Source organism: Acomys minous (assembly GCF_964271855.1).
Source record: "Acomys minous genome assembly, chromosome: 2".
Taxonomy (NCBI): domain Eukaryota; kingdom Metazoa; phylum Chordata; class Mammalia; order Rodentia; family Muridae; genus Acomys; species Acomys minous.
The window spans coordinates 145289078-145316504 of record NC_140484.1 but is presented as its reverse complement, the minus strand read 5'-3'; the positions used below and the strand labels follow the sequence as shown (position 1 = coordinate 145316504).

General features: G+C 41.2%; 1 protein-coding gene across 15 annotated transcripts in view; it reads left to right on the top strand.

The window, feature by feature from the left end:
* Positions 1-27427, top strand: part of SOX6 (SRY-box transcription factor 6) — a 602500-nt gene that overhangs the window by 457806 nt on the left and 117267 nt on the right. For 14 of the 15 annotated variants that reach the window (XM_084771677.1, XM_084771678.1, XM_084771679.1 and 11 more), the window contains one exon: positions 26626-26749. In XM_084771677.1, the coding sequence (XP_084627803.1) occupies positions 26626-26749 (124 nt within the window). The remainder of the gene's footprint in view (positions 1-26625; positions 26750-27427) is intronic. The other variant, XM_084771676.1, reaches the window with a different exon arrangement.

The window sequence follows — 27427 nt, the reverse complement described above, 5'->3', positions numbered from 1 at the left end:
GAAATCCACCCAAATGCTCCTGGGGGCACAGGATGGTCCTCACTGTCTCCCCTCTTACACTCTGAGCATGTAGAGACACCGTAAAGAGTCTGTTTATGGAGCATATATTTAGCTCTTTCTTAAACTGTGTTTTCCTTGCTCTATTAGTATACTTTACTTAACACACTCTTCAATTACCCTTGACAGAATGTAACACTAGAGGCCCATGAGCCAAGCCATTGTGTGTCAAGTGCCAGTACAGAAGCCAGCCCTCCTCTGACCTCTCATGTTGCCATACCCCAAACCCAGGACATCCGAACTAACCCCAGAAGCCTCCATGTTAGTGCTTGCCATATGAGTTTGACTAGTAAATGTAGTTGTCATTTGTGGTTCTATCTACTCAGCATCATTCCAATTTCTTTACGTGCATTTTCTTTAATTTTAACAAATAGGCAACAGCATGAGTTTTAATTTTTATCACCAGTCAGAGGAGAAGCCTAAGGTGACCATGTGGCTGTGATAGCCAGTCCCTGAGCTTATTTATCTCTGGTTGCCAAACCTGTGGTCATTCTCTCTGCTATACCATGATGCACCGGAGAGATGAGGGGGGAGGTGGCACAGCAATTCCTAATGAACAAGAAGTAGGACCTACGTGGGAAGCTAGGGAAAAAAGACAGCACTTTTTATTCTTTTTTTAAATTTTATTTTATTTTTTGTTATATGGAGAGGTTTGTTAAATGAGCATGGGGAGAGAAGGAAAAGGGGGCCTCAGAGAGAGACAGACACAGAGACAGAGGAAGATAGGAAGAGCGGAAGGAGAGCAGAGAGAGAGAGAGAGAGAGAGAGAGAGAGAGAGAGAGAGGTGTGGGGGGAGCAATTTTTACTTCTTACTCTCCTTCCTTTTCTTACTCACTTGCAGACATTAGGCAGGGCCCGCTGGGAAGATGACTAGGGTGCAAACAGCCCTGTAAGGAACTGCTTATCAAAGTGCCTGTGAGACTCAGCTGCTGAGTAAAGGCTGTTGACTTGAGGAGTAATTCAAGGGCAAGGCACGTGCTAGTAACATAGAAGAGCTGCACAAAATATGTGTGTAGATTTTATATACATGTATATTGCATGTATAAGCATAAATATGCACACATATCGGTTTGTGCAATGATTTCTAGGCCTTTCACTACTTTATAAAAAAAATCCAAGTATAGATTTGAGCAAGACAAGAATGAATGCAGATGCTAGATTAGAATTCAAAATACTAATATGATCTTGTTTATCAAGACCATAGTAATGTGTGGACTTAGCTATTCATGTATAAATATAGTTTTCAGTACACATGTATCTACATAATGCTCGTGTAAGAATATTTCTCATTTCTGTGAATAAAATGGTCTAGAAATATAGCAGTGATTCTTAACCTTCCTAATGCTGTGACCCTTTAATACAGGTTGTCATGTTCTGGTGATCCCCATCATAAAATTCTTTTTGTTGTTACTTCACAACTGTAATTTTGTTACTGTTATGAATTGTAATATAAATATCTGTGTTTTCCAGTGCTCTTAGGTGACCCTTTGTGAAAGGGTCATTTGATCCAAATGGGTCATGACCCACAGTTTGAGAACTGCTCAAATAGGGTATCCCCCAGTGGTTGGTCTACACCCTTTCCCCACATCAAAGCAGCAAATACCTTCTCCGGGGTCTTTATGGAGAGAGGAAATAATGAATATTCCAAAAAGTGAGGATTATCGATAGGAGCATAACAAAATGGTGTGTGTGTTATATGTATGCTAAAAATGCAAAAATAGGTAGAGATAATGCTCTTCCTGCAGCAGAGTGCCAACGATAAAATGTGCAAGACTTAAGGAAGCCACTTGGCAACCAACCCAGCTAGTCACAGTGAATTCAGAAGATGAATGTGAAGGGATGCTGAAGCTGCTGAAGGACATTGGTAGAGAAGGTTGTCTACGCAGTCTAAAAGCATCTACCCACATGTTGGTGGAGAAGGTTGTCTACGCAGTCTAAAAGCATCTACCCACATGTTGGTGGAGAAGGTTGTCTACGCAGTCTAAAAGCATCTACCCACATGTTGGTGGAGAAGGTTGTCTACGCAGTCTAAAAGCATCTACCCACATGTTGGTGGAGAAGGTTGTCTACGCAGTCTAAAAGCATCTACCCACATGTTGGTGGAGAAGGTTGTCTACGCAGTCTAAAAGCATCTACCCACATGTTGGTGGAGAAGGTTGTCTACGCAGTCTAAAAGCATCTACCCACATGTTGGTGGAGAAGGTTGTCTACGCAGTCTAAAAGCATCTACCCACATGTTGGTGGAGAAGGTTGTCTACGCAGTCTAAAAGCATCTACCCACATGTTGGTGGAGAAGGTTGTCTACGCAGTCTAAAAGCATCTACCCACATGTTGGTGGAGAAGGTTGTCTATGCAGTCTAAAAGCATCTACCCACATGTTGGTGGAGAAGGTTGTCTACGCAGTCTAAAAGCATCTACCCACATGTTGGTAGAGAAGGTTGTCTACGCAGTCTAAAAGCATCTACCCACATGTTGGTAGAGAAGGTTGTCTACACAGTCTAAAAGCATCTACCCACATGACCTCCAGGGAAGCCAAAGGGAGACTTCATCAGTGTGGGGAAGCCTGGCTGGGACCACACTGTTAAGGTGACACTACCAGTGAAGGGACCAGCTAGTGTCCTCCAGTGACTGACGGATGTGGTGAGGGGAGTAGGGCACACTCTTCTGTTAGATGCCTGCCAAAAAATACAATCAAAATTTAACCATAAAGAACATCTCAGTGAAAACCAAAACAACTTAGGGATAGTCTACAAAATAGATGGCCTGGCATCCTCTAAGTTGCTATGGTTGCAAGGTCAAAGGATCTGGGTCACATCCAGCTCAGAGGAGATGGAGACATAACCCAGGCTGGAGGGATGCCTCAGGACCGTCACTGTCAGAGAATGGACTTCCTGCGCCTTGTTTCTTCCTAGACTGTGCTGTGTGTGGAGCCATGGTGAGGCGCCACTGAAACCCCATGTACCGAGGGGTGATGCCGATACTCCTGTGCTGTCCTAGACAGTATGCAGTGTGTCACAACACTTCATTTTCATGTAGTGTCCACATCTATTTGGTAATTTTACCTTGATTCCTCAAGGGAAGCAGAAATATCTTTTTTTCACATTTATTTATAAGTAAGCTAAGATCTACTGGTTCCAATCTAAGGTGGTAGGAGAATCTGGGCATGCAGTCTGGCTTTTGCAGACAGGAGCATTGCTTTCCAGCCATTCCTCCTTGACCTTTCTCAGGGCCACATGTCCCCCAGATATGCAAAAGCACCTCATTCAATTAACATTATAGAAACTTTAGATTAGATTAAAATGGCAACCGAGTTATTTTTATCTTCCAAGATATATGCTTTTCAGTATTTGTGAGTTTTCCGTAAGCAGTGGGAGGTGAGAACAGAGACCCAGTCACTCTAAACACATGCATGTAACCACGGCAAAGCCTACATGGTGGCTGTGTGTTGAAGAATTTATGTCTGACATGAGGCACCGTATGCTTACATGCTGTGTTAGGCACCCTACACACCCTCCCTGTGGAGACCAAACTCGCAGCACCCTCTGCTTTCCCTACTTTCTCCTTTCCTCCTGCTTTATCCCTGCACTGTTGCCCAGGGCTCAAGCCTTGAAGCATATGTACCTCTTTACGGCACACTAATTAAAAATAGGATCCCAGAGCCTGAATTCAAATCCTGAGCCCTCTACCTGTGAGCTGCCTGACCTTGGGGGAGATACTGAGCTTTTCGGGGCTCCTCTGTAAGGCAGGGGAAATGGCAGTACCTACCTCATCGTCATGTTTTGGGCTCCTCTGTAAGGCAGGGGAAACAGCAGTACCTACCCCATCTACATGTTTTGGGCTCCTCTGTAAGGCGGGGGAAACGGCAGTACCTACCCCATCTACATGTTTGGGAGTTACATGTGTTAGTTCACATGAAGCCCATAGAAAAGTGCCTGACATGTTGCAGATGCTGGCCTGGGGTGGCCTTCATTAGTATTATTACATTATCATTATTATCATCACCCATGTAATTACCACATGGCTTAAAGCAGGGTAATAACACCATAATATCATTATAATGTCATAAGATTCAGATTAGCATCTGTCATTGCATCTTCAGTCTGCCCCTCTTACGTTAGTGTCTGATCATTTAGAATCTCTCCTGGTAACACTCTGTAGACAGTGCAGTGAAAACACTGGCTCTGTGATCATTCTTGTAGGAAACCTGTAAAGGGTGGTGGGGTCGACACAGCGTGACTCCCTGGGACCTGATCTCTAAAACATGCTTCTTCTGTGATTCTTAAGTCACATACAGCTGTCACCTCCTGTAGAATACACACTAATGCGCACACACACACACACACACACACACACACACACACACCCCACACACTCACATGCACACATTTATTTTGCAAATTTTTTTCTCTCAGGTTGTGACTGGTGTTTTCAATTGTGTGTTTTCAAGAGCAAAGTTCATAATTTGGTTGATGGAATTTTTTTAGCTTAATTATGTACAAAAATTTTAATTATTTGTTTAATACAATGTCACAAAGCCTTTTTTCCTGTGTTTTTTCTAGAAGTTTTCTAATTTTAACTTTTATGGTTAGATATTGATCCATTTGAATTAGATTTTATGTATGATATAAGATAAATAGCTAATCTTACTTTTCCATGCTAGTATCTATTTCTAATAAAATTTCTTTTAAAGAAGCTACCCTTTTCTCTTTGACTTGCCTTTGCATCATTGTCTAATGGTATTTTATTTATTTATTATATACCCTTTCATCTTTATGGCAAGTATTTGTATGTATCATCTCTCTATGCACCTATCCTATCATCTATCTATCTATCATCTATCTATCATCTATCTATCTATCATCTATCTATCTATCTATCTATCATCTATCTATCTATCATCTATCTATCTATCTATCTATCTATCTATCTATCTATCTATCTATCTATCGCCTGTTTTGCAGTGCTGAGATCAATCCCAGGACCAAGGGCATGTTAGGTCACATTCTTCCATTGGGCTATGTGCTTACCCACAGCTGATTTTTCATTTATGCTTTATTTGATGGGTCAATTTGAAGAGAATTGCTATCATGACAACATAACTCTTCCATTCCATGAATATGTTGTGTCTTTCTTGCTATGGCATTTTAGATCTTTCCTTTAAAGTATTCTACTTTTATGTGCTCTGCATAATGAAATGACCACATCATCTCCATTACTTTGTCTAAGTATTTCCTTTGGGTGGTAAGAATGCCAGAACTCCTCATTCTTGGCCAGTGTTGAATAATAACTCAGTGTTGTTTGCTTGGGTCTCAGGCTGTGCATTGTGCTTTCAGTGCCATATATTCTTTCAACATAGAAGACTTGTATATTTTGGTTAAGGTTTTCTTAGTCCTTTTTATGCTAACATACATGGAATTTTCAAAATGTTTTTTCTAGTTGTTCATTGAAGTATATAGAAAGGAAACTGATTTTTTTGTTATTAGCTCAGTATGTTGAATGTTAATTCTTCACTTGTTAGTCCTGTGCTTTTACAATATTTTGATTCCTTCTGGTTTTCTATGATCATGATCATGTCTCCACAGATTTTCCACACCATGTGGATTTTATTTATTTTCAGCAACTGTCGGTTCATCAAATAACCTTCATGACAGCAGAGAACTTCCCTTCCAATTGACTTTGTTGAAAGTTTTCTTTTTAAAATCACAAATGGGTTTTAATTAAAAATTCTTCTCTATTGTTAATATAATCATTCTTTTAGTTTTATTATAATGAATTACATTGATTGGTTTTCAAATGCTAAGCCAACCTTGCATTCTCCAAACAGCCCCTATTTAGATATGTTATATTGTCCTTTTTTTCTTGTTATTGTGGGTTTTTTGCTTATTTTTATTTAATATTTTTATTATGTTTCTTTTTTAACATATACATTTATACTATTATACATGGGTAAAATAAACAAACTACATACAGCAGGAAGAACCACGAGACAATCAGGAATTATATAAATGTTACATTCATAGTGATTTGGCTTTTGTATTTGGAAAACTTAAAGTAAACATCTTTCCTATCTTGTTGACTCTAAATTTCAGAATGGAGATTAATATCTATCATATCTCATCTCTATTAACTTAAAATATCTATCTTGATCTAAAAACATCTTAGCCCCTAACCGACTAAGCTTAATTGAAAGACTAAACTATCTGGTCTTCAAACCCATCAGATGCTTGAGTAGGGATAAAACTTAAATACTTGAGTGAACTCGGAGTGCAGATTAGCAGCTTCCAAAATGAAAAAAAAAAAAAAAACAATGACAGTTTACTGCCTGAACAGTCACCCAAAACTCTCTATAACATTGGAGCATCATCTATAGCCTTCTGGCCCAGTATATCTGACAGACATATTTGTGAGGCAGGAACTATTGAGGACTTGCTTACCCTGTCAACTCTGCCTGCATCTAAGCTGCCCATTTTTAGTCAGAGGCAGAAACGAGAACATTTTGCCCAGTGGCTGGTTTGCCACATTTGAAGCCAACTCCATAAAGAGGTTTTTTGATGCTTATCTTCTTCTTTGAGGCTATATTGTCCTTTTTATATGTTATAGTCTATTTAGCTTGTTTCTGTGTAGACTTTTAAAAATTAATTTTAGGAGTACACACAACATACACACCTCTACACACAATTTATATTTTACTAAACTGTTTTTGGAGAGCTCTGTATAAATTCAAATTCTGGGAGGAATTTGAAGGTAAGAATTATCCTTCTGCTCCCAGAATTAATGGTTTCATGCATTTTTAAAAAAAGGTAATGCATGACTGATTTGAATACATGTCACAGGCATAGAAATTGGTGGAGCAGCTGAAAGGAAGAATGGTAGTTACCAGTGTTACCTGGAAGCCATGTTGGCAAATGTCCATTCAGACAAAATAAGGTTTGCTTTCATGTTCTTCCTGTGGTGCGGTCTTGTGTTAAAGAACTCAGAATTAAGTTGGGAGAAGAAAAGGTGGGCCTATTTTGAAGTTCTGTGTTAAAAGACAAAAAGAAACTGGAAACAGAAATGAAAATCCCTGAAACTGGATTTCAGCAGATTTATGTTTTGTCTGGTAACGCCACCAAGTCACAGCGTCCCTACTTGCTTCTGGTTCTTTGCCACATGTGGTTGTTGGCACTGATAAAGCAGGTGGGGGCTAACGGCTCTGAAAAAGCACATGAGAACTGCCTTGCCCACGTGAGAATCATTGGATTATAGTTTATAATTCTTGTTCATCCCTAAAAGTGAGGTTTCATGATGGTTTGAGTAGCAGCAGAGACAGTGCTGGCTTTCAGCGTGAGCTCCGTCCTCAGGTGTTGAGAGCTTTGGCAACTCAAGTCTCCCTGTGCCTCATTGTCTTTATATTTAAGACCAGCACATTGGGAAACATTTTTCTGAAAACATTTCTAGCTTTTAAAGACTATATGATTGTAGTGACTCTTTTTATACTGTATGTATGTATACTATGCATTTCAGCCTGGCAAGGAACTGACTGAAATAAATAATTACCATTACATATTTTATGTGGATGTATTCCACATCTTTAATAGTGGAAAATAAAAAACCAATGTCCACATAGTTAGAGCCATTTCTAATTTTCATGGCAGATACAAATTCTCTCTTGCCCATGTATTGAAATGCCAGCATTGCATATGCTGATCTGGACATGCAACACAAGAGCCTTAAGACTTCCGTATGTTTTATATCCTATGGTTTTCCTTTATTATTATTTATAGTCAGTTGTAAGAAAGCGTCAAGGAGCAGAAGGCATTAGAGCACCACACCTTTAACTAGCTGTGGCATAATACATGATTTGATTCCCCAATATTTTCTAACACTGCGGTTTGTTTATTAAAAAAACCCCATGCTGTGACTGAATCAGTCTAATAGAAGCCAAGTTTGAACTTGAACATTCAAATGTCTGCCCATCTATCTTGGGCATATATCATACGTAATGATGCGGGGTCTAGGCATCTTTCTGGGTTTGTTTATGTCTGTTATGGATTCCCCTCATTATCCATACTGTTTGAGGGAGACCCTATGGATTCAGCTAGTTTATTGCATACTTGCTGTATTTTAAGACTAACTCAGGGCTCCAAGCATTTTAACTTGGAAGGTTCTTCTCTTGCTCTCCTGCTTTATGGTGATGATTAAGGCAAAATAGGGTAAGATTTTAAAGAGTAATGACACATTAGCGTGTGAGGCCCTTAACTGCTGCAGGTACAGTTCTGGAATCCTTTTTCTCTTATAACCGTCTTCCTAATTCTTCAAGTTTAAATTAGAGCATCTGTTTTCCTAAAAATTAAATTATATACCATCTGCTATCGGGTCACACTGATTGTCACTCTTTAGACCTACACACACACGTACGTGTGTGTGTATGTGTGTGTGTAAAATTTAAACTGTAGATATTACTAATGTTACAGTTTGTGCACAAACCTATGCAGACTACTAGGGCTAAGTAAGTATACATTAGATATAAACGTGTAAACATAGAGAAGAGATTTTAGTTAGGGAAGCAAAATTATTTTCCATTAAGATTTATTATTGTTCTAGTTACTGGCCGCATGCAGCACAGAGCAGTAAAGTCATAACGAGGTGATGAGCCGCACGCTTTCCCACAGTGTTGTTAAAATCCTCCGACATTTTACACAGTTAGATATCTTTGCATGACTATATAACTAGAAAGAAATGTTTTCATAGCTCTTATAAGTTATAAAGTTATCTTTTTCATTAAGTGAAATAAAGAAATCAAATAACATGATCAAGATTGGTAATAAACATTTGTCATCAGCATTTATCATTATGGATATTTTTGGAGGAGGTGCCACAGCACTTGCTGTAAATATTCATTGTTTTCTTGGGGTTAAACATGTTTGAATCCAGGATTTTCTGCATGTTTATGCTGGTAAGGAAGAACAGAAACTTAGAAATTGAAAGCAGAGACATGATCGAGCCGCCCACTTAAAAGGGAAACCGGAACCGAGGCTTTGCAGGGGAGACTGTGTTTTCCGTGTAAAAGGCCAGTGTAGCAAGGAGTCGTCTGTCCCTGATTTCTTTAGACAGCGAGAGCCTTGTGCCTTGTCTAGTTCCTGCGTTTTAAGAGCTTGTTCTGTGTAGCAGAAATAATACAATAAATGGGTTTAACCACATTTGTCTCAGCTAGACAGTCTGCTTTGTCAGAGATTGCTGGTACAACATAAACAAATTACGTGTTTGTAGTGCTTTTCAATGAAAGCCCATCTAACAGAGCTGAGATTGTGTTGCAGCAGCTGTAGATTTAATCTCCTACCTGTCAGTTAAAACAGGCATTTCCTGAGCCAGATAAGGACCAGTGTAGAGGAGGGAAGTAGTCACAGCTGGACAAAGACCTATTGTTGGTGGCCAATAGTTTCCATGCACATTGAACCCTGATTCTACCGTGGAGGCTGCAGCCATAGTGCAGCATTGAAGGACCAACAAGGGCTTATTTTTTAAACTTAAATCAAAAAGAGCTAAAGAGAATCAAAGCTGGGCTTTGTGTCATTGGCTTGGGGAAATTTTAATGTGCATCTAAAAAAATTGCCCTTGGCTTTGATCATGATTCTAGATCATTCTGGACTTGATAATAAGACTATGGACAGTGTCTGCTCACACATTGACAGCTAAATATTTACAAGTTTAAGTTGTAACGAAAACTATCCAATGTCAGAAACTTAAATCTGAGAACAGAGGCTTTGCCGTGTGACTCGTATATCAGGAGCACTGCGGCTGGAGACTGGGATGCACTGGGTCGTTGTGATAAGTCGATTCTGTAACAGCCACGTGGGCACGTCTGCACGCACTTCTCCTGGACTCCGGCTTCCAACAAAAAGCATGATTGCCTCTAGTTACAGGAGAAGTAGTGGGCAGAGAACAGTGGAAGTAAGAGGTGAATAACCACCTAAGTAAACATCTTTGCGTTCTCTTTCCTGTCCTTTTGTTGAATGAGTGCAGTAGTGGAGCTTAAAACGACTGGTATAATGTGATAGGCTTGATTTAGAAATAACCTCTCTCTAAATGGGTGTGTGGCATAATAAGCTTTGTCTCCTGTGCCAGGAGTAGTTAGTGGTTGGGGCACTGATAGGTCACCCCTCGTATTGATACTGGCATGGTTAGCAGTCTAAATACCCAATTTTCCAATATTCACCTGAAATTTCAGTTTAAAGTAGATGATGCAAATAAGCATATGGGCCTCAAAGCAAAAGAAGTTGAATTCATATCCCCAGAATCCACCTAAAAAGCCAGGTGTGGTACATGCCTGTCACCCTAGCTTAGCGGGGGCAGGACGGGGGGTGAGTGGGGATCGTGAGCAGAGATGGGTGGAGTTTTTTGGATGATTGCCGGCCAGCAAGTCTTGCCAGATTAGTGAGTTCCAGGTGTGGTGAGAGAACTTTTCTCAAAAAATAATGTGAAGAATGGTAGAGGAAGATACCTGAAATTGACTTCTGACTTCTACATGCGTGCATACACATTATGTACATATACTTTCATACATGTGCACATCATACATGAATAAATGCATAACTTACACAAAATATAAATGAAAATATGTGTATGAAAGGTTTTTCTATTTTTTATTGAAAACGTATTTTTGTACAATATTTTATGATTACTGTGTTCTCTCCCCAGCTCCATGCAGATCCTTCCCACCTCTCCTCTCACCAAAACCCAAACAAACGGAATAAAAAGAACCAAAGAAATGCACAAGAAACACGAGTACACGCATAGATGCACAAGAAACACGAGTACATGCATAGATGCACAAGAAACACGAGTACACGCATAGATGCACATGCCCTCACACATTTTGTATGTATTAAAATTTTAAACTTTTCTACTGTACCAAGCAAGGACAATACATGCCCCTGCTAAGATCTAGCCAACGGACAGGACATTCTCCACAGCTGTGTGGAGAGCGGAGACTGACTGTGACATGAACTCTGGTGCTCCATATCTGACCACCTCCCCATGGTGGGGAGGCCTGGTGGCACTTAGAGAAAGAATAAGCAGGCTACCAAGATGAGACTTGATAGCCTGTGACCATATGGAGGGGGAGGTCCCCTTCTGTCACAGGTCTAGGAGAAGGGAATAGGGTGAAAGAGGGAGGGAGGAATGGGAAGATATAAGTGAGGGGATAACAATTGACATATAATCTGAATAAATTAATTAAGAAAAAAATAGTAAAACATTTTTAAAGTTTTCATAACAAGTTCATTTTTCAAAGAACGTCTTGTCACTTTGCTCTTTGTGCACTGTTTCTGAGGTGGCAGAGCTCTCAGGTTTGCAGCCTCCTTTTGCTGAAGCCCAGGGAACAGTGGCGTCACACTGCGTGTCACAGATGCACCTGCCGCAGCGAGGGCCCCGCTGCTTCCCTCCACGCTCCCTCAGTGCTCCTGCCCGGCGCTACTGAGTCATTTAGCCCCTTGACATGCCATGATTATGACAAGCCCACCCAGCAATGCTCTTTCAATGGCCCAGAAGTTTGGGGAAGACTTTTTATGGGTGCACTTTAAGTCTGCGATGTGTATTCCTCACTTAAGTTTCATCAAGAATTTCCATCAAAAGGAATCCAATATTGTGCTTAAGTAAAAAAATGAATGCATCAAAATTAAGATTAAAGGCATCTTAAAATCCATCTCTCTGTTTTTCTGTCTCTTTCTCTCTACCTCTCTGTCTATCTGTCTTTCTGTCTCTGTTTTCTTTTCTAGAGTTGAAGTCTGCCTGGATTAGAACTTGCTGTGTGAGCCAGGTTGGCCTTCGACTTCAGGCTCTCCTGTTTCTGCCTCAGAGGCGCTGGAATTATAAACACGAGCCACACTTGGCCTGTTTGGGTCCCTTCCTCCTTTAGATAGCCTTGTCCTGTGGCAGTCCTCACGCCCATCTCCCAGGTGCCTTCACGCGTCTCTACCCAATTCTGACAAGTTCTTAGTAAGAGGCTGGGTTCATGCAAGCATGCTAAAGAGTCACTGGTTTCTTTTTCCATTATGGAGTCTGTTTTCCTCTTATCCTTGTGGCTCACCCGCATCCCTCTGCTTCTCTTCACCGTGCGTTCCTGGCTCTTTAGTTGTGATTGCGCTGAGTTATACTGATCTGCAGTGAACAACACTGTTGGTCATTGTGACAGCAGGGTGTCATGAGAGGTGAATGACTGTCACATCTGATTTCGTATTGTAGAGTCCATCTTTATCTGGCAGATTTGCCATTAGCCTTAATTACAAAAAAGAAAGAAAGGAAAAAGGAAAGAAAGGAAAGGAAGGAAGGAAGGAAGAAACTAAGAAAGAAAAGGAAAGAAAGGGAGGAAGGAAGGAAAAAAGAAATGTAAGAGAAGTTTTAGTCAACCAATATTTGAGTCAGTTTGCATCTACTAAATTCTGGCTTTGTGATCTGTATTATTTATATTTTCCCACAAAAAGGTTGTAGATGCCTTTAAATATTTTGAATATTTATTTTCCTCACAGAGATTGAGTTAAAAATTTGTACTTAGTTTCTATAAGCAACTTTCTCTTGCCTAAAATTTTGTTAAGGGCCGTGGTGGGTAGGTCCCATCCAGTCTGGAAGGTCTGAGCAACCCGGTGGGTAACATGTAGGCTAACCAGCTTCACAGGGATGTGCTTTCACCTCCGAGGAGGCACTGAGCAGGCCACGGCTCAGCCAGGACCATATTCTTCTGTTTCTGCCCCGTTTGGAGATGATCTCCTGGCAGCCTATTGTGGTGTCTGCCTATGTTTCCTTCTGCTTGAACAGAGAGAGGCCGGGGAACAGGGAACCAGGCCCCTGCGTGTAGACTACCGAGGCAATTTCTAAATTGGTCTCCATTTTATTTTGCCCTGTGATAAGCTAAATTAAGCCTCAAGCCACTACTCTCTCTTCAACCCCTCCCGTTGACTTTGCCTCACTCTCAGAAAAAATAAAACAAGTAAAACAAAAACAAAAACAAAAACAGTTTCTTCCTGAGCTCTTCATTACCCTAGAGAATCCAATATCTGACTTTCTAGTCTCTCCGTTCCACTCTGCCGTGTTTTGTTCTCACCGCACCCCATCACTGCTGCCTTGGTGCCTTTGCACCCACAAGCCCGGAGTCACAGCCAGAGTCACTCTCCTCAGCACATGTTTTCCCACTATACTGTCTCTCTTGCCCTTAGAGAAGCTTTTGAACATCCACTGTCTTTCCTGCTCCCACACCAGCTGCCTGCTGGCCTGATAACGGACTTGTTCACCAAGTCTGGGTAGCAGATGCAGGACTGTATGTGTGCATTTCTACATGTTGCATGAGAATGCATATGTGTGAGTGAGTGTGCTTCGTGGGTGTGCATGTGTGTGTATATATATGGTATGTGATAGTATGTTGTGTGTATGTTTTTATGTGTGTGAATATGTGCATATTGCATGTGAGAGTGGTGAGTTAGTATATGTATTTTGTGTGTGTATGTGTGTTATGTATGAAAGTATGTTATATGTGGGTTTTTTTGAGTATGTATGGTGTGTGGGTGAGCATGTGTCTGAGTGTATGAATGTGTGGGTTATATGTATACAGTTTTTATATGTGTATTGTATTGTGTTGTGTGAATATGTGTGTGACATGTGTATATATGTATATATATAGTATGTGTGTATTTTGTATGCATATGGTGTGCCTTTAGTATGTTTTGTGTAAATATGGCTTTTTGTGTGTATATGGTGTATATTGTGTGAGTGAGACTTGTGTATATATGTTGTGTGTTGGTGTGTGTTGTGAGTGTATGTGTATGTGGTGCACATGCTCAAAGTGGAATCGGGATTGTACATAGTGCTCCAGAATGACATCGTAGCACATGGATTTTTGTCGTTGTTGTTCAAAGCTGGGCGTGCGATGCAGATGGCCAACCTGAAGGCCACCAGGCTTGTGGTGACAGTGGCTGTGTGTGCCTGTCCTCAGTGCCCACTCTCTTATTGTCACCTGCTTGCAGAGTGCTCTCCTACTGATACCTCCTAAGACTGCCCCCATGCCAGCCATTGACACGTGGAAATCTTACCTTCTGTTTTCGTGCAGCACAGTGTCTTTCTCAGGCCTTGCTTTTGTTCCCTCTGAGAGTCAAAACTTAAATATTCTTCTAGAATGTGGATTGTAAAACCAGCCCAAGGTGGCATAACAAACTCCTTTTTCTCATTGCTTTAGAAAAGTAGACTCCTCTGCTGTAGAGACCACCTCATGCTTTTAGGCAGGGGTGATGCAATTGGTGAGGGCTGTTAGCATGCTCTACAACTAGGGTAGAGAGGAATGTCAACTAATACGATTAGAAAAATCTTGATAAAGGAATGAAATCAATTGTAGCATTTTCTTACTAGATAGTAAGCCAAACTCAAGCTCACCATGGTGAGTCATGTCTGGAGGTTTCACTCTTCTCACCTTCATGCAGGCCTTGCTGATGAGGGCACGTCTGCTTCATTCAGCAGGTAAAGGTCTTCCGCTCTGCCTCGCCTTAATGTTCAAGTCCAAGACAAGTTTTGGATTCATCTGTCACAAATTCTTGAGCACCTACTCTGTGCAAGGCCTCCGACTGAGCCCTGGCAAGCACAGAGCTCCCACCTTTAAGTTGCTTGAACAGAACTTTAACAAGACCTGCAGTTTCAAATATAAACCTGCATTTCTAGATGAAGAATTTAATAATTGAACTGTGGTCATTGCTAACAGAATAAGCTTGTATAAAATAGTTCAAGAGTCAAAGCCAGTTTGCCTTCGTTACAGGTCAAAAGTTTATGAAAGGTTTATAACTGCATGTGGGTGCTATAGAGACTGCAACACCACATTCTTTACAAATGGGAACGTACTTAGATGGCGTTCATACGAAATATGAAAAAGAAATAATTTTCATCTTGGCAAAACACTTTGATCATTGTGTATTTAATGAGGTTTCCACTTAAGAACAACAGCCATCAGTCTCGAAAATGCTTCATACTTCTCCAGACAGAAGACAGGCTAGCATGCGACATTGATCTTCACTAGTCTTGGAAATATCCAGAGTAATTGACTAGCTCGGTCCTCTGTGATGGCCTGGTGACCACTAGCTGTGACTATTTGCATAATAGTCAACTCTTCACTTCTGTAGTGATAACTGTTTGTATCTGATTAAAATTAAGACTGTTTTAGTTCTCTTGACTTTTCCAGAAGTTGCAAAAATTGAGATTTGCTGTTCTGCTTTAACCAAACAAATGCACACATGGGGATAACAATATGCTGAGTTTATGCAGATTTTACAGCACAGATCTGAATAAAATGCCCACTAATAGACCCTTAAGGAGTAATAAACACACATGAATTTTCCTTAGTCGCACTTTAAAGTGATTTTAACATACTACTAGACCTTAACAATAATATTTAATTGACAAGATTATGCATTTGTATGGATTGAAAAGGTGGTAGATATCTAATTCCAAATGAATCATAAATTTTACTTTTGCATAACATGTTTTATTAATTTCTTTATGACCAGGATATTCTATTTCCCTCCTGGTGAGAGTTTCTTAAAACATAGTAAGGAAACTTAAGCACATTTAATTAACATTTATCATCTTTTTTAGAAAATGATCTGACTTATGTCCTCATAAATATTCTTGAATTTTTTTGGTGTATACACCATTGAAAGACCATGGAGAAATACCTAATGGATTTTTTTTGCCATAATTTGATTTTCTCCTTAAGCAAATCCTTCCTTGCTTGGTTGAAGTTATTTCAAAGCAATCTGATGGGCAGAAGACTTACATTAGAATATAGGGAAGACTAACTAAATAGTACTTTCTGATGAAATGAGGTCATGGACACCTTTATATATCTAGTGCCCTGTTACCAGCTCTGTAGTGATGGCCACACAATACATGATTTTTGAAGAGTTGAAATAGGATAGGCACTGTCTCCTTCCTCAGGAGGTAATGTATCTCCCTAGAGTAACAGAGGCGACTGTGTGTCAAGTTCTTCCTTTCATAGAATAAGGAATAAGGAACAAGTAAGTAAGAGATGGTAGAAAGCAAGTCTGTGAGTACCAAATCTGAGTTCTTTTCTTTGAAAAGTTTCATACTGAACATATACAGATAAATGTGAATTAAAGCAATAACCTTCATTATTGGGATCTGGTAGATTAGCAAGATGGCAGCCCACTTAAAATGCTCCTGGGGCCAGTGTATGCAGTATGCAGTGAGAATGAGGAGGCAGTAAGGACAAATGTCTCCTTCAGGACAGTCAGAACTGGTTTTCTATTTGAGGTATATCTGGAGAGGTGTTGCAGACTCTTGTGTCCATTGACTGACAGCTGCTGGGCCCTTCCTCTCAAAGAGCCTTCTCTCCTGAATAACCAAGGACCAAAGCAGAGAGAGCTGGCCTGGGAAGGGGTTTGAATGACTGTCTTAAGGACATTGAACAAATCGATTTGATTTTGCCTATTTCACTCACTCTTGGGGATGGTATGGGGATGAGGAGAAGCTGGGGACGAGCTGTGTCTCTTTCATTTCTTCTGTAAATACTTCATGTGTTTCGCTATTTAACGGTCTGATTAGTAAAGAGAAATAAGTGCTGTAGCTGCTCTCTTAGATTAACTTCTTGTTGATGTGCGATTCATAGAATAGTGAGTGTGCTGCTTAGTTTGTCACCTTGACACCAGCTGGAGTCAGCCTGAGAGAGGGGGAGCCAGTAAGGAGCTGCCTCCATCAGACTGACCTACAGGTAAATCTGTGGGAGCATTTTATTGATCAATGATTGATGGCCGAGGAAGAAGACCCAGCTCACTGTGGGTGATGCCAACTCTGGGCAGGTGGTCATGGATGCTATAAGAAAACAGGCAGACTAAGCTATGGAAAGCAAGCCAGTGTGCAGCACTCCTCCATGGTCTCTGCCTCAGGTCCCACCTCCAGATGCCTGCTTGAGTTCCTGTCCTGACTGTTCACAGTCCTCAGTGAGGGACTGTGATTGGGATGAGCAAGGCAACTAAGGCCATTCTCTCCCAGGTCCCTTTTGTTATGATGCTTATCACCGCAACAGAAAGCAAACTAAGGCACATGGTATCGACGCATCATAAAGTTAGCTCTTTGTTAATTTGATCACCAAAGTAGATTACTAAAGTAACAGGCTAAATTTTGTAAAGGATGCCTTTAAACTATGGTATATTTAGTTGGTTTTACTTTTCAGGGGATCTTCTTGGCCAATTAGTAAGAATTTGGAGAACTCTGGAGGGCACTGAATTATATTAAAATTGAATAATGGACAATGGCCACAGACTGCTTTGCCTGTTAACCTACTGGCCCTCAAGAGAGATGAGGAGAAAGCAGGGTGTGGGGGAGGGGTAGGGAGAGAGAGAGAGAGAGGGACAGAAGGAGATGGTGACGAGATGCCTCCCCCAACAGCACAGAGAAACACAGCGGCCTTTTGTGGATGGACTGATTTGTCTACTCACTGTGTAGACATTAGCTGCTGGTTGGGATCAGTGTGCCAGTTCTCTTGCTGTGTCTTCCAGACCTGCTCCTGCCAGGATTTCCCCTGGTTGTTTCTTGACTGCAGTCAGCGAGAGATTTGCTAGATATGGCAAGCAAATGCAAACAAGGTTATCTCAAGATGTGCTTTGACATTTTCATACCCTCTTCAGCTGTAAGGATGATGTTACCACAATGTGGAAATTCCCGGTCTTGTTCTGAGCCATGGTCAGTCATTAGACAATATTCAGTATGTTCTTATATCTATGTTGAGAGTAATGGGACAGATTAAATTATAAATGGCCCTGGCCACTCAGGGTCTTTGCATGTACCTAGAGAGACATGGCTAGTGAACTGAGGAGCGTGGTGGATACCTGAGGCTGTGACCAACCAAGAGAACTCAGCATGTGGACTTTCTAAGAAAGGACAGAGCAGAGTCTCCTGGTGTTAAACATACTTAGCAGAACATTTGCCACCAAAAAGTTTCTATTGAGGGAAGAATATACACTACAAAATGAGACCTTTTCTTCCATAATCCTCCAAAATTAACTGCTCAAGTACTGTGGTTTGACATGTGCTTTTTGACAGAGAGGGAACTCCTATCTTCGTGCTAAAGCTTTTAATATAAGTTTCTTGGGCCTTTCATTCATTGTTCAGGATGCTGCAGTTCTTACAGTGGTCATAATACATTGTGCAAGTGACTCAGCTATTCTTTGTAATGAAAAGTATAGCAATTGGAGACACTGACCCCTCTCCACTGTGACTGTTTCTAGTTCCTCCTGCTTCTCTGTGTCTGTGTCTCATTTCACTCCGCCCCTTCCTCTTCCTCTTTCCTTCTGTCATGGTGTATACACATTGGAGATTTTCTTTCCAACATTTTAACAGACTTTCTCCAGCAAGACCACACCAATAATTGTTTTCTAGAAATAAATTATTTTTAAAAACCCCAAAACCTCACTTGCCTGGTCTTTAGCTCAGGCACAGACATTAATATGCACACGATTTTCCAATACAAATACTTATTCTATATCACTAAAAAAGTGAAACCATTTCTATGAAAGAGAAAATGAGGCCCCATGAGTGTCACTCTGTTTGCATATTAGCACGCAGCCAGGTCTCTGCCAAGTTGCTCTGACTGACTGCTACAGATGCTCTTTCTCAAGTATTCTGAGTCAGATCTTTAGTGCAAGTCTTCAGGGACAAACAATAGCACCTGTCCCTCACAAGCTATCAGGCGAGAGTTAGCCCATTCATGTATCTTTAATGAAGCTCGGGGGCAGATGGCAAGAAATGGCATCGTCAACAACTTAGCACAGGGAAAACAAAGGCATGAGTCTTGACGCAGCAATGCTATTTCACAAATTTGGAAGGGAGCAGACCCAAGTGTTTCACATGCATCTGCTGCTGTCTTCCTTCCTGAACAATGTGAGGAGCACCCTACCAATTAAAAATTATAGGCATTCAGCCTGTCTGACGGAGAATGTGTCCCCACCCTCTCTGGAAAAGAAATGCGTTGGCCAGGGGTTGCAGAAGTGTAGGACAGGGACAGCGTTGTGCTTGGGGGTCCTTTGTTCCTTCCAGCATGCACTAAGCTTGACCTGAACGAACTGAGAGCCTTCTTCCTCGTTAACTCACTGGATACCCTGCCAATTAGTGTTTTCTTCCAAAGCAGTAAAAATAATTACTTTTCCTGCTGCGATTTATTTTGGCCACATCAGGCTTTATTCTCTGTATTAATAAATTCATTGTCTTCTCTTCACCTATAGAATAATTAAAGACTATCTCAATATATGCAAGGAAAGTTACAATTTCAAGAAAGAAAGATGCTATCTGAAATCTTGATATTCCTACATGACAAGACATGTGGGGACTGGTTGCTCTGTGATGGAGTGTGGGGAATTTGATTACTTTTGTTTTTTAGTAAAAATACTTTGGAAAGTAGCCTTCTCTCATGTAATGCCCCACCCCGGCATGTCACCAAACAGGCAACCGGGATGTGGTAAGAGGGGCAAAAGTCAGGACTACATTTTTTTCAGATCGCATAGAACTTTTATATGTGTCCACAAAGCTTCGTCTGCCCTAGCTGCTGGCACTCAGAGCAGTTTCCTTAGTGCACAGCCTGCAGGAGAAGAAAATATTTTGTCTTGTATGTGGCTCTTATGTGGTCCCCAGCCCCCTTTCCCACTCCCACTCAAGCCTTGCTTTCCATGGCATTCCCGTGTTCAGCCACCAGCCTCTTAGTGAGCACAGGGAGGCCTGCTGGTGGGCAGACTGTAGAAAAGAGAGAAATAGCAGGGGTTTGATTATCTTTGCTAATTTTTAAAAGACATCGTGTTTTCAAGACAGTGAGCAGATCTAAGTAAGCTATGGGGATAATAATGTCAGTCTCCTGGTGCTATCATAATATAAATTCTAGCATCTTCCCATTGAAGGAAATTGGATAAAGGATGCCTGTGATCTCACTGTATTGTTTACTACAACTGAGTGGAAATTTACAACTTTGTCTAGAAACTACCAGTTTTTTCTATTACAAAGAATTTGCAGTCTTAATGCCATTTAGATCTGCTTTGTAAAACACAACCCCATGCTTAATATAGAAGCTTTAGCCCTGACTAGTGCAAACTTTGATCTTGACCTGACCTTGGATCCTGGATATACGACATTTTTCTTGATGAAGTTATTTAGTGTCGAGCAGCTTTGCCTTTCTCATTAGCTGAGTAAGGGTAAAAGTGAGTGCATGCCTCATGCGCTTGTGAGGATTAAATGAGACAAGGCAAACTCATCACCTTTTCAATGGAAAACAAAAGGAAAGACTGGAAGATGCTGGCCAGCATCACCACGTCTTTAAAGCTCAAAGAGGAAGTGTCATCTCTGCACTCAGCCTCCATTCTAACTATCGGCTGCCTATCTGGCCTTTAATAAAGGACACTTTGCCTCATGACATTATTACTTCATTCAGAATAAATGAAGGGGAAAGTTCTGGGGATTTAGCTCAGTGGTGGAGTTCTTTCCTATAAGCACAAAGACTTGGGTTTTTATCCTTATCACTTAAAATAAGATGTTAAGGGAAATTTTATTTCATGGAGCTAAATAATCATAGCTAATGAATATGTTTTAATCAGTGATTGGAATTAGTGACAATAAGTATCACGAGCAATAAGTTCTGGGTAACAACAAGAGAAGGCAGGAAACTCTGTTTTTAAAAAAATGACTCTGGAACTGTCTCCAAGAACATGGTCCTGACTTGCAGAATTATGATCCGTTCTGTTAACACTACTGCTCTCCCACTGCCTCTGTCCCCTCCTCTTTACTGAAATAGCCCCTGGAGAGTAGTTTGTTTATTTTGTTTAATTTTTTAATGTTACCTTGTAGCTATGATAGAAAGGAATGACCCCAAAGTTTTACTGCAGATGTTATTTAGCATGAAAAACCAGCCCAGGGACTGGAGAGATGGCTCAGTGGAGAAAGCGTGTGTTGTGCAAATGTGAGGGGTGACAGCACACATCTGTCTTCCCAGTCCTCCTGAGAAGAGCTGAGAGGCAGAGGCAGGAGAATCTCTGGAGCCAACAGGCTAGCTAGCCTGGCATTTACAGTCATCTACAACAAAGACAGACGTAACAAGGTGAAAGTTGAAGAGCAACAGCCAAGGTTATCCTCTGACCTCCACAAACACACAAGCATGCACACATATGAACACAGGCAATCACACTACACACACCATAAAAATACACATCACATACATAGTAAAAGCTAAAAACAACTGCAGCCATTTTCCTCAGACACATAGCAGTGAGCCAGCTGCAAACGCTGTGCTTTCAGATGGACAAACCACTCTCAGAAGCCAGGCCTTGTCCCTGTCAACTGCTCCTTGTGCTGCCTGCTCTCCAGAGCACGCCTGATGGAAAATTAAGTTCGTTTTTATTCTAAGATGCTGATTAACAAGGAAGACTGAAGGCCCCCATGCCTCCTCTCCAGACAGTCCCTGTGAGCCCACCCCTTCTCTTCAGGGCTTCCTAGAAACTCAGGACTGGAATACACCGGCAAGGCACAGGCCTGCTAGATGACAAGACTCTGCCCTCTCCGCTGAAGGGCCCAGTTTGTTCATGTTTCAGAGTTATGGATAAGATCTGCTGCTTTCTGCTTATCTATGATTTGATAATTTTCTGTTACCAAACATGTAAAAAAAAAAAAAGAATTAAGATTGACGACAATATAACACCACTGTTATGTTAGAGAACACGCTCCAACTTAGCTCTGATTGTCTGTCTTATGATTACAGTGACAGTCTGAGGCACCGAGGCAGTGTTTGCAGCCTTGACAGGGAGGGTCAGGAGAGTTAAGACTTTGAAGACCACATAGCTCAGGAAGTGTCAGGGTACAGACTTGGGCTGCTGCTTGTTCACTAACAGAAATGTCATAAGTCTTCAACGACTATCTGCTGACTACATGAAGGAAATGCTACACCCACAGTAGCTTCTCAGGAGCACTTTTGTCAGTTCTTTCAATACAGTGAATTCTGGTCATGGTCACTCTTGCTGTTCTTTCAGTTTCTCCCAGATCTATTCCTACCTCTTGATGCCCTCTTCATGTCCTCTCTTCTTTTTTAAAAGACAGTTTTTGATTTTTATTTTATTTATGTGAACATTTTCTCTGGACATATGTATGTGCACCACAGGCATGTCTGGTGCCCACGGAGGCTAGGAGAGGGCACTGAGTCCCCTGGGACTGTGGTAACAGATGGTTGCAAGCCTCCAGGTGGGCGCTGGGAACCAAACCTTGCCCTCCACAAAAGCAGAGAGTGTTCTTTTTAAAAAAATATTTTTATTATATTTCTTTTTTACATTTATATTACTACACATAAATACAAGAAACTAAATACAGCAAGTAGAACCACGAAACAATCAGGAATTATATAAATGTTACACTCATAGTGTTTTGGCTATTTGTATTTGGTAGCCTTGAAGAAAACATTTTTCTTATCTTGGTGAGCATAAAATTCTGAATGTAAATCAATATTTATCGTATCTCATCTCTATCAATTTAAAGCATCTACCTTGACCTAAAACATCTTAGCCCCTAAACAACTAAGCTTAATTGTAAGACTAAACTATCTGGTCTCCAACCCCATCAGAGACTTGAGAAGGAATAAAACTTAATTACCTGAGTAAACTGGAAGTGCATACTAGCAGCTTCCAAAATAAAAGAAATATGACAGTTTGCTGCCTGAACACTCACCCAAAACTCTCTATAACGTTGGAGCATCATCTTCAGCCTTCTGTTCCGGTATATCTGACAGACATATTTGTGCAGCAGGAACTGTTGAGTATCTGCTTACCCATTGACTCTTCCTGCTTCCAAGCTGAGCATTTTTAGGCAGAATTCTGTCTGCCTAAAAGCCATCTCCATAAAGATGATGCTCATCATCTTCTTTGAGGCAGGGTAGGCATTGCCAGGAGTTAATCTGTCTTGTCAAAGAATCTTTAACATAATAAAAACTTCTTTAAATGCCATATTCTATAGATCTCTGAAGCTTTTGAAGACCTTATCTAACTATTTTACTTTATCTATCTATAGAATCATATCTATCTGTTACACTGAGGACGTATATATTCTTGTGATAAAAATAGACTAGTAATTGGCATGACCATGATTTGATCAACTAACAATTAACTTGTATTATTTAATGATCCTAAACAGCCTGCAGTAGCACTTTCAAAGTATTAGAAATAAACCTTGTATTATAATTGAGTTGTATAGGCACAATACCTCATACTAAAGTACACACATATATATAATTTGCATGAAGAATAATATTAAATTTGAATTCTATACCAATATATCAAAGTTAAACTTATTTTGCATCAATATACAAAATTCTATAGCAATGAATTAAAAATAACCTTGTGAGTAACAATTAAGGCCTTAAGTTGAGGAATAGATTCACTAATCTACTTTTTGTCCTATCATCCCTGTATGTCTCTATGTTCCCCTTCTTTCTTTTCAACCCTTATCTCCAAACTAAGAAAGAGAGATAAAGGAGAAAAGAGAGACATCCCTGAGTCCGACCTCGTTTTCTCTCTGAATAAGACCAATAATAACTTATAAACAAAGCCCAGTGAAAAGAAACATCTGTAGCCCAAGAGAGCATCCAAAACCTACCCAACCCCCCTTAGGGGAAATGGGGCATCATTTTCTTAAGGTTTCTTCCAGCTGATTTGGGGTGAATAATACCTTTGTAGGGGACCAAACAAAATTGGGGGAAATGGTTAAATAAGCCAAGAATAGCATTTGTGGTCCAGTTTCTAAATGTTGAGAAATTCCAGGCTTAATAGGAGTCCTGTGTGGGACAGTCTGGAATGCTGGACCACAGCCAGAGCTCTTAACTACTGAGTCATCTCCCCACCCCTCTCCACCAAATCTGTCACTGTTAAAATGAACCATCTAGTATAATTTTTACTGCTTGAATTCTCCCGGCTATGGGACCATCAACTGGAGTGTGGTCAACTGCAGGGGCCACATCCTTAAGGAAAGCTGACTCTCTGTACCCCGGAAGCCATCAACTGTCCACAGCTCCTCAGTTAGAGGTAGAGGCTCATGAACTCCGTCCCCTTCTAGGCTGGAATGTTTAGTGGCTTTGTCTTGTGCAGCCACAGCTGTTGTGAGGCTGTGAGTACAGTGATCTGTTACACACTGAAGACACTGCTTTTCTCTCATCCTCTCTGACCTCTACCTCTTAGAATCTTTCTGCTCCCTCTTCTGTGATAGTCCTTGAGCCATGGAGAGGTGGGATGATACAGATGTCCCATTTGTGACATTCCTCTGATATTGTCTTCTTAATGGTAGCTTGTATCAGTCATAGAATCACAATGTTGGAATGGCTCCATATGTTTTGTGTATGTACACACACACACACACACACTCACACACACACACACACACACACACACACACACACAGAGAGAGAGAGAGAGAGAGAGAGAGAGAGAGAGAGAGAGAGAGAGAGAGAAGAGAGAGGACTTTATGTAGAATATACAGCATCTCTAGGGAAAGGGCAGGTGCTGCCCCATCTCAGAGCCATTGTTAGATAAACTTATCAGAAAATTCGTCTTTGTACAATGCTTCCCTAAAAGATGTTCTTCTTGAGACTAATTCTGTCCTGTAGCTGTTCCATCTTTATACATGACACACAACCTGTTATCCCCTCTCCCTCTCTCTCTCTCAAGCTGAGTAGTGGTAATTTCTTCAACGGCATCTCAAATCCCTAACACACAGTGGCAACTTATTTCATTGTTAGGTGAAATAAAGCAAGAAAAAAATAAACAACATGCAGATCCCTCACTCTTCCATGTAGCCTCCTCGCCAGGGTAAGGCATCTGTGTGGTGCTCTGGGCACATGCCAGAGCCACATGCCTAAAGGAATCTGCAATGATGTCCCTTGATGTGCAGTGGTTACTTATGAGGACATTGCGGTTTGTTTTCTGGCATGGAACTTGCCACTTTGGTCTTGAACATCTCATATTTGCAGAGGGTCATAGCAAACTGGGGTTGAATCGCAAACCTGGTGCTTTTCTTCCCAGCTGTAGGTGAGATGCGGGCACTAGAGGCTCAGCTCCAGGTTAAGCCAGCAAAGTCTGTTCTCCCATGTACAAAGCTTGGGCTTACCTCAGCTAAAATACAAGAAATAGCTGCTCAAAGCTAGTTTCCTTCACGCCCCACTGGCAAGGTAGTAATTGCACAAAGACCTTTTTATTATAAGTTGATTTTCCTGAGAAATGAATTCAGAAAAATACTGTAAAGTGTTTATTTTTTGCTTGCCCTTTATTAACCCACATCTTAGGGCATTCCCCAGAGGAAGACTGTTGGCAAATGAAACCTCTCAGACCCACATGAAGCGTTTGCACGATGCCCCTGACTGCGAAGGGTCGGGGCAGGAGAAGGCAGGCTGGTCATTTAGACAGGGCAGCCACTCTTACGTGGAATTTTGCCTAAAGAAGAGATTCAGGAATTTAGACAGGAAGCATTTGGGGGTTTGTAGAATTGCAGCAAACATATTTTAATAGTGTATAATGTAGTCATTTTGTGCTACTAAAAAGTCATAGACCTGTCTGAACTGAAAGACCGTGCCTTTTGACGCATCTTTGCCCTGATCTTTAAATGAGGAAAGTCCCCATAGCTCATCCTGTGGAATCATGCCCTAAAAGCCTGGACAAAGCCTTCCTGCCCGGCTATGCTGGAACCAGGGCGGCATGCTAGAGTGAAGAAAAGAGCTAGGGAATTAAAAAGTGATTTTCAGGAGCATGATTCTGTCATAGCTCTGATTTCCTTTATATGAAGTACAAATACTGATGTAGAGTGAATATTTTTCTCCTTTGCATTTTTGTGGTCTTTGATACGTTTATTGAGGTCAAATGAAATCTGATATAGTAGGATTTATTATGAGTTGCTCAGTGGATACAACTCCATAATTACTGAGCTACATGGCAGTGCATAAAGCTGACAAGCAATTTATATGTTACATCGAGGTGTGTATGGCAAAGGATATTAGTTTAATTGGGCGCCAAGATATAGTAGCCTTAAATCTGAAGCGCTATGCATTTAATATAATGCACGAGGCTTTGGAAGAAGCTCCTCAAGCAGGGAGACACAGCTTCTGGAATATATAACAATTATACTTTACTTTCTGGCCAAGGATACGAAGTCCTGTTTTCACAATGACGCTTAGGATGCGATGCAGGGGAGAAGGCAGAACCTTTCACCCACAGGGCGAGAGAAAAGAAGAACACTTAGCTTTCCTGTTCTTTCTTTTGAGAAAGAAGGTGAGAAAGACAAGAAAGAAGAAGGTCCCTAACCACCTCGTGGTGGAGGCAGGGGTGTGGTCAGTCTATGGTGAAGCCATGCACTGGTGTGTGACGGCATCTAAGGAGAGGCCTTAGGTGGAGTTTGCCTGAATTTTCTCAGCTCCGGATCTGGAAAGGCGTTAGCGGTGGGTGGCTGTGTGGGCACCAGAGCACCCTCCAGAATGGAAAACAAAGGCTTCTTGGCAACATCTGCTCCCTGTCTGATCACAGGCTCTCTTCTGTTTAGCAGGTTCAGGGACACATGCCTCCGCTCATGATCCCAATTTTCCCACATGACCAGCGGACCCTGGCAGCAGCTGCTGCCGCCCAGCAGGGCTTCCTCTTCCCCCCTGGAATAACGTACAAGCCAGGTAAGTGGAGAGCCGCGGCGGCACATGCTCGGAAACGCGAGGGCCCACATGGCTTTGCTTAGTAGCCACAACAAACACGGGCAGACAAGGGAGCTATGGCTAAAAACACCGTAACAGCACATTTTAAAGTCAAACAAGAGCTGGGGAGCCATTGTAACAACTAACTAACCTGTCTTAGAGCTTCTCCTTTCTCTTCTCTCATTTGAGTTTGTTTTGAACTCACATAGGAAATCCTGTGAGGTTCTTGTCCCTCTCTCACACCTTCACTAATAACCACGTGTTCGGTTGTCCGCAATTACCCTTCCCCCACCCCCAGCCCCGCCTCGAGCCTTCGCACACCAGGAAACTGGTCACATAGAGCAGAAAATGCTACTGTTATTTTATATTTTGTAATATTTCTTTTGGGGAAAAGTTTAAACTGCTGATTTAATTAACTCACCACTAATGGGTAAAGTTCTTTTTTATTTTGGTCTAAATAATGAAGCATTCAGTGATATTCTTCATTCATCCTTGAACCTCAGAAAAAAAAAAGCAGGTCACATAACCTTGTAGAGAAATATGCTTTGAGATGATTTAGCAAATGTTATGATTTTTCTCTTTTCCTCTGAGTTTACTGGACTCCTGGGGAATTCAATTAGGGGCATAATGGTTTGAAGCTCTTTCAGAGCCTCCTTGTAA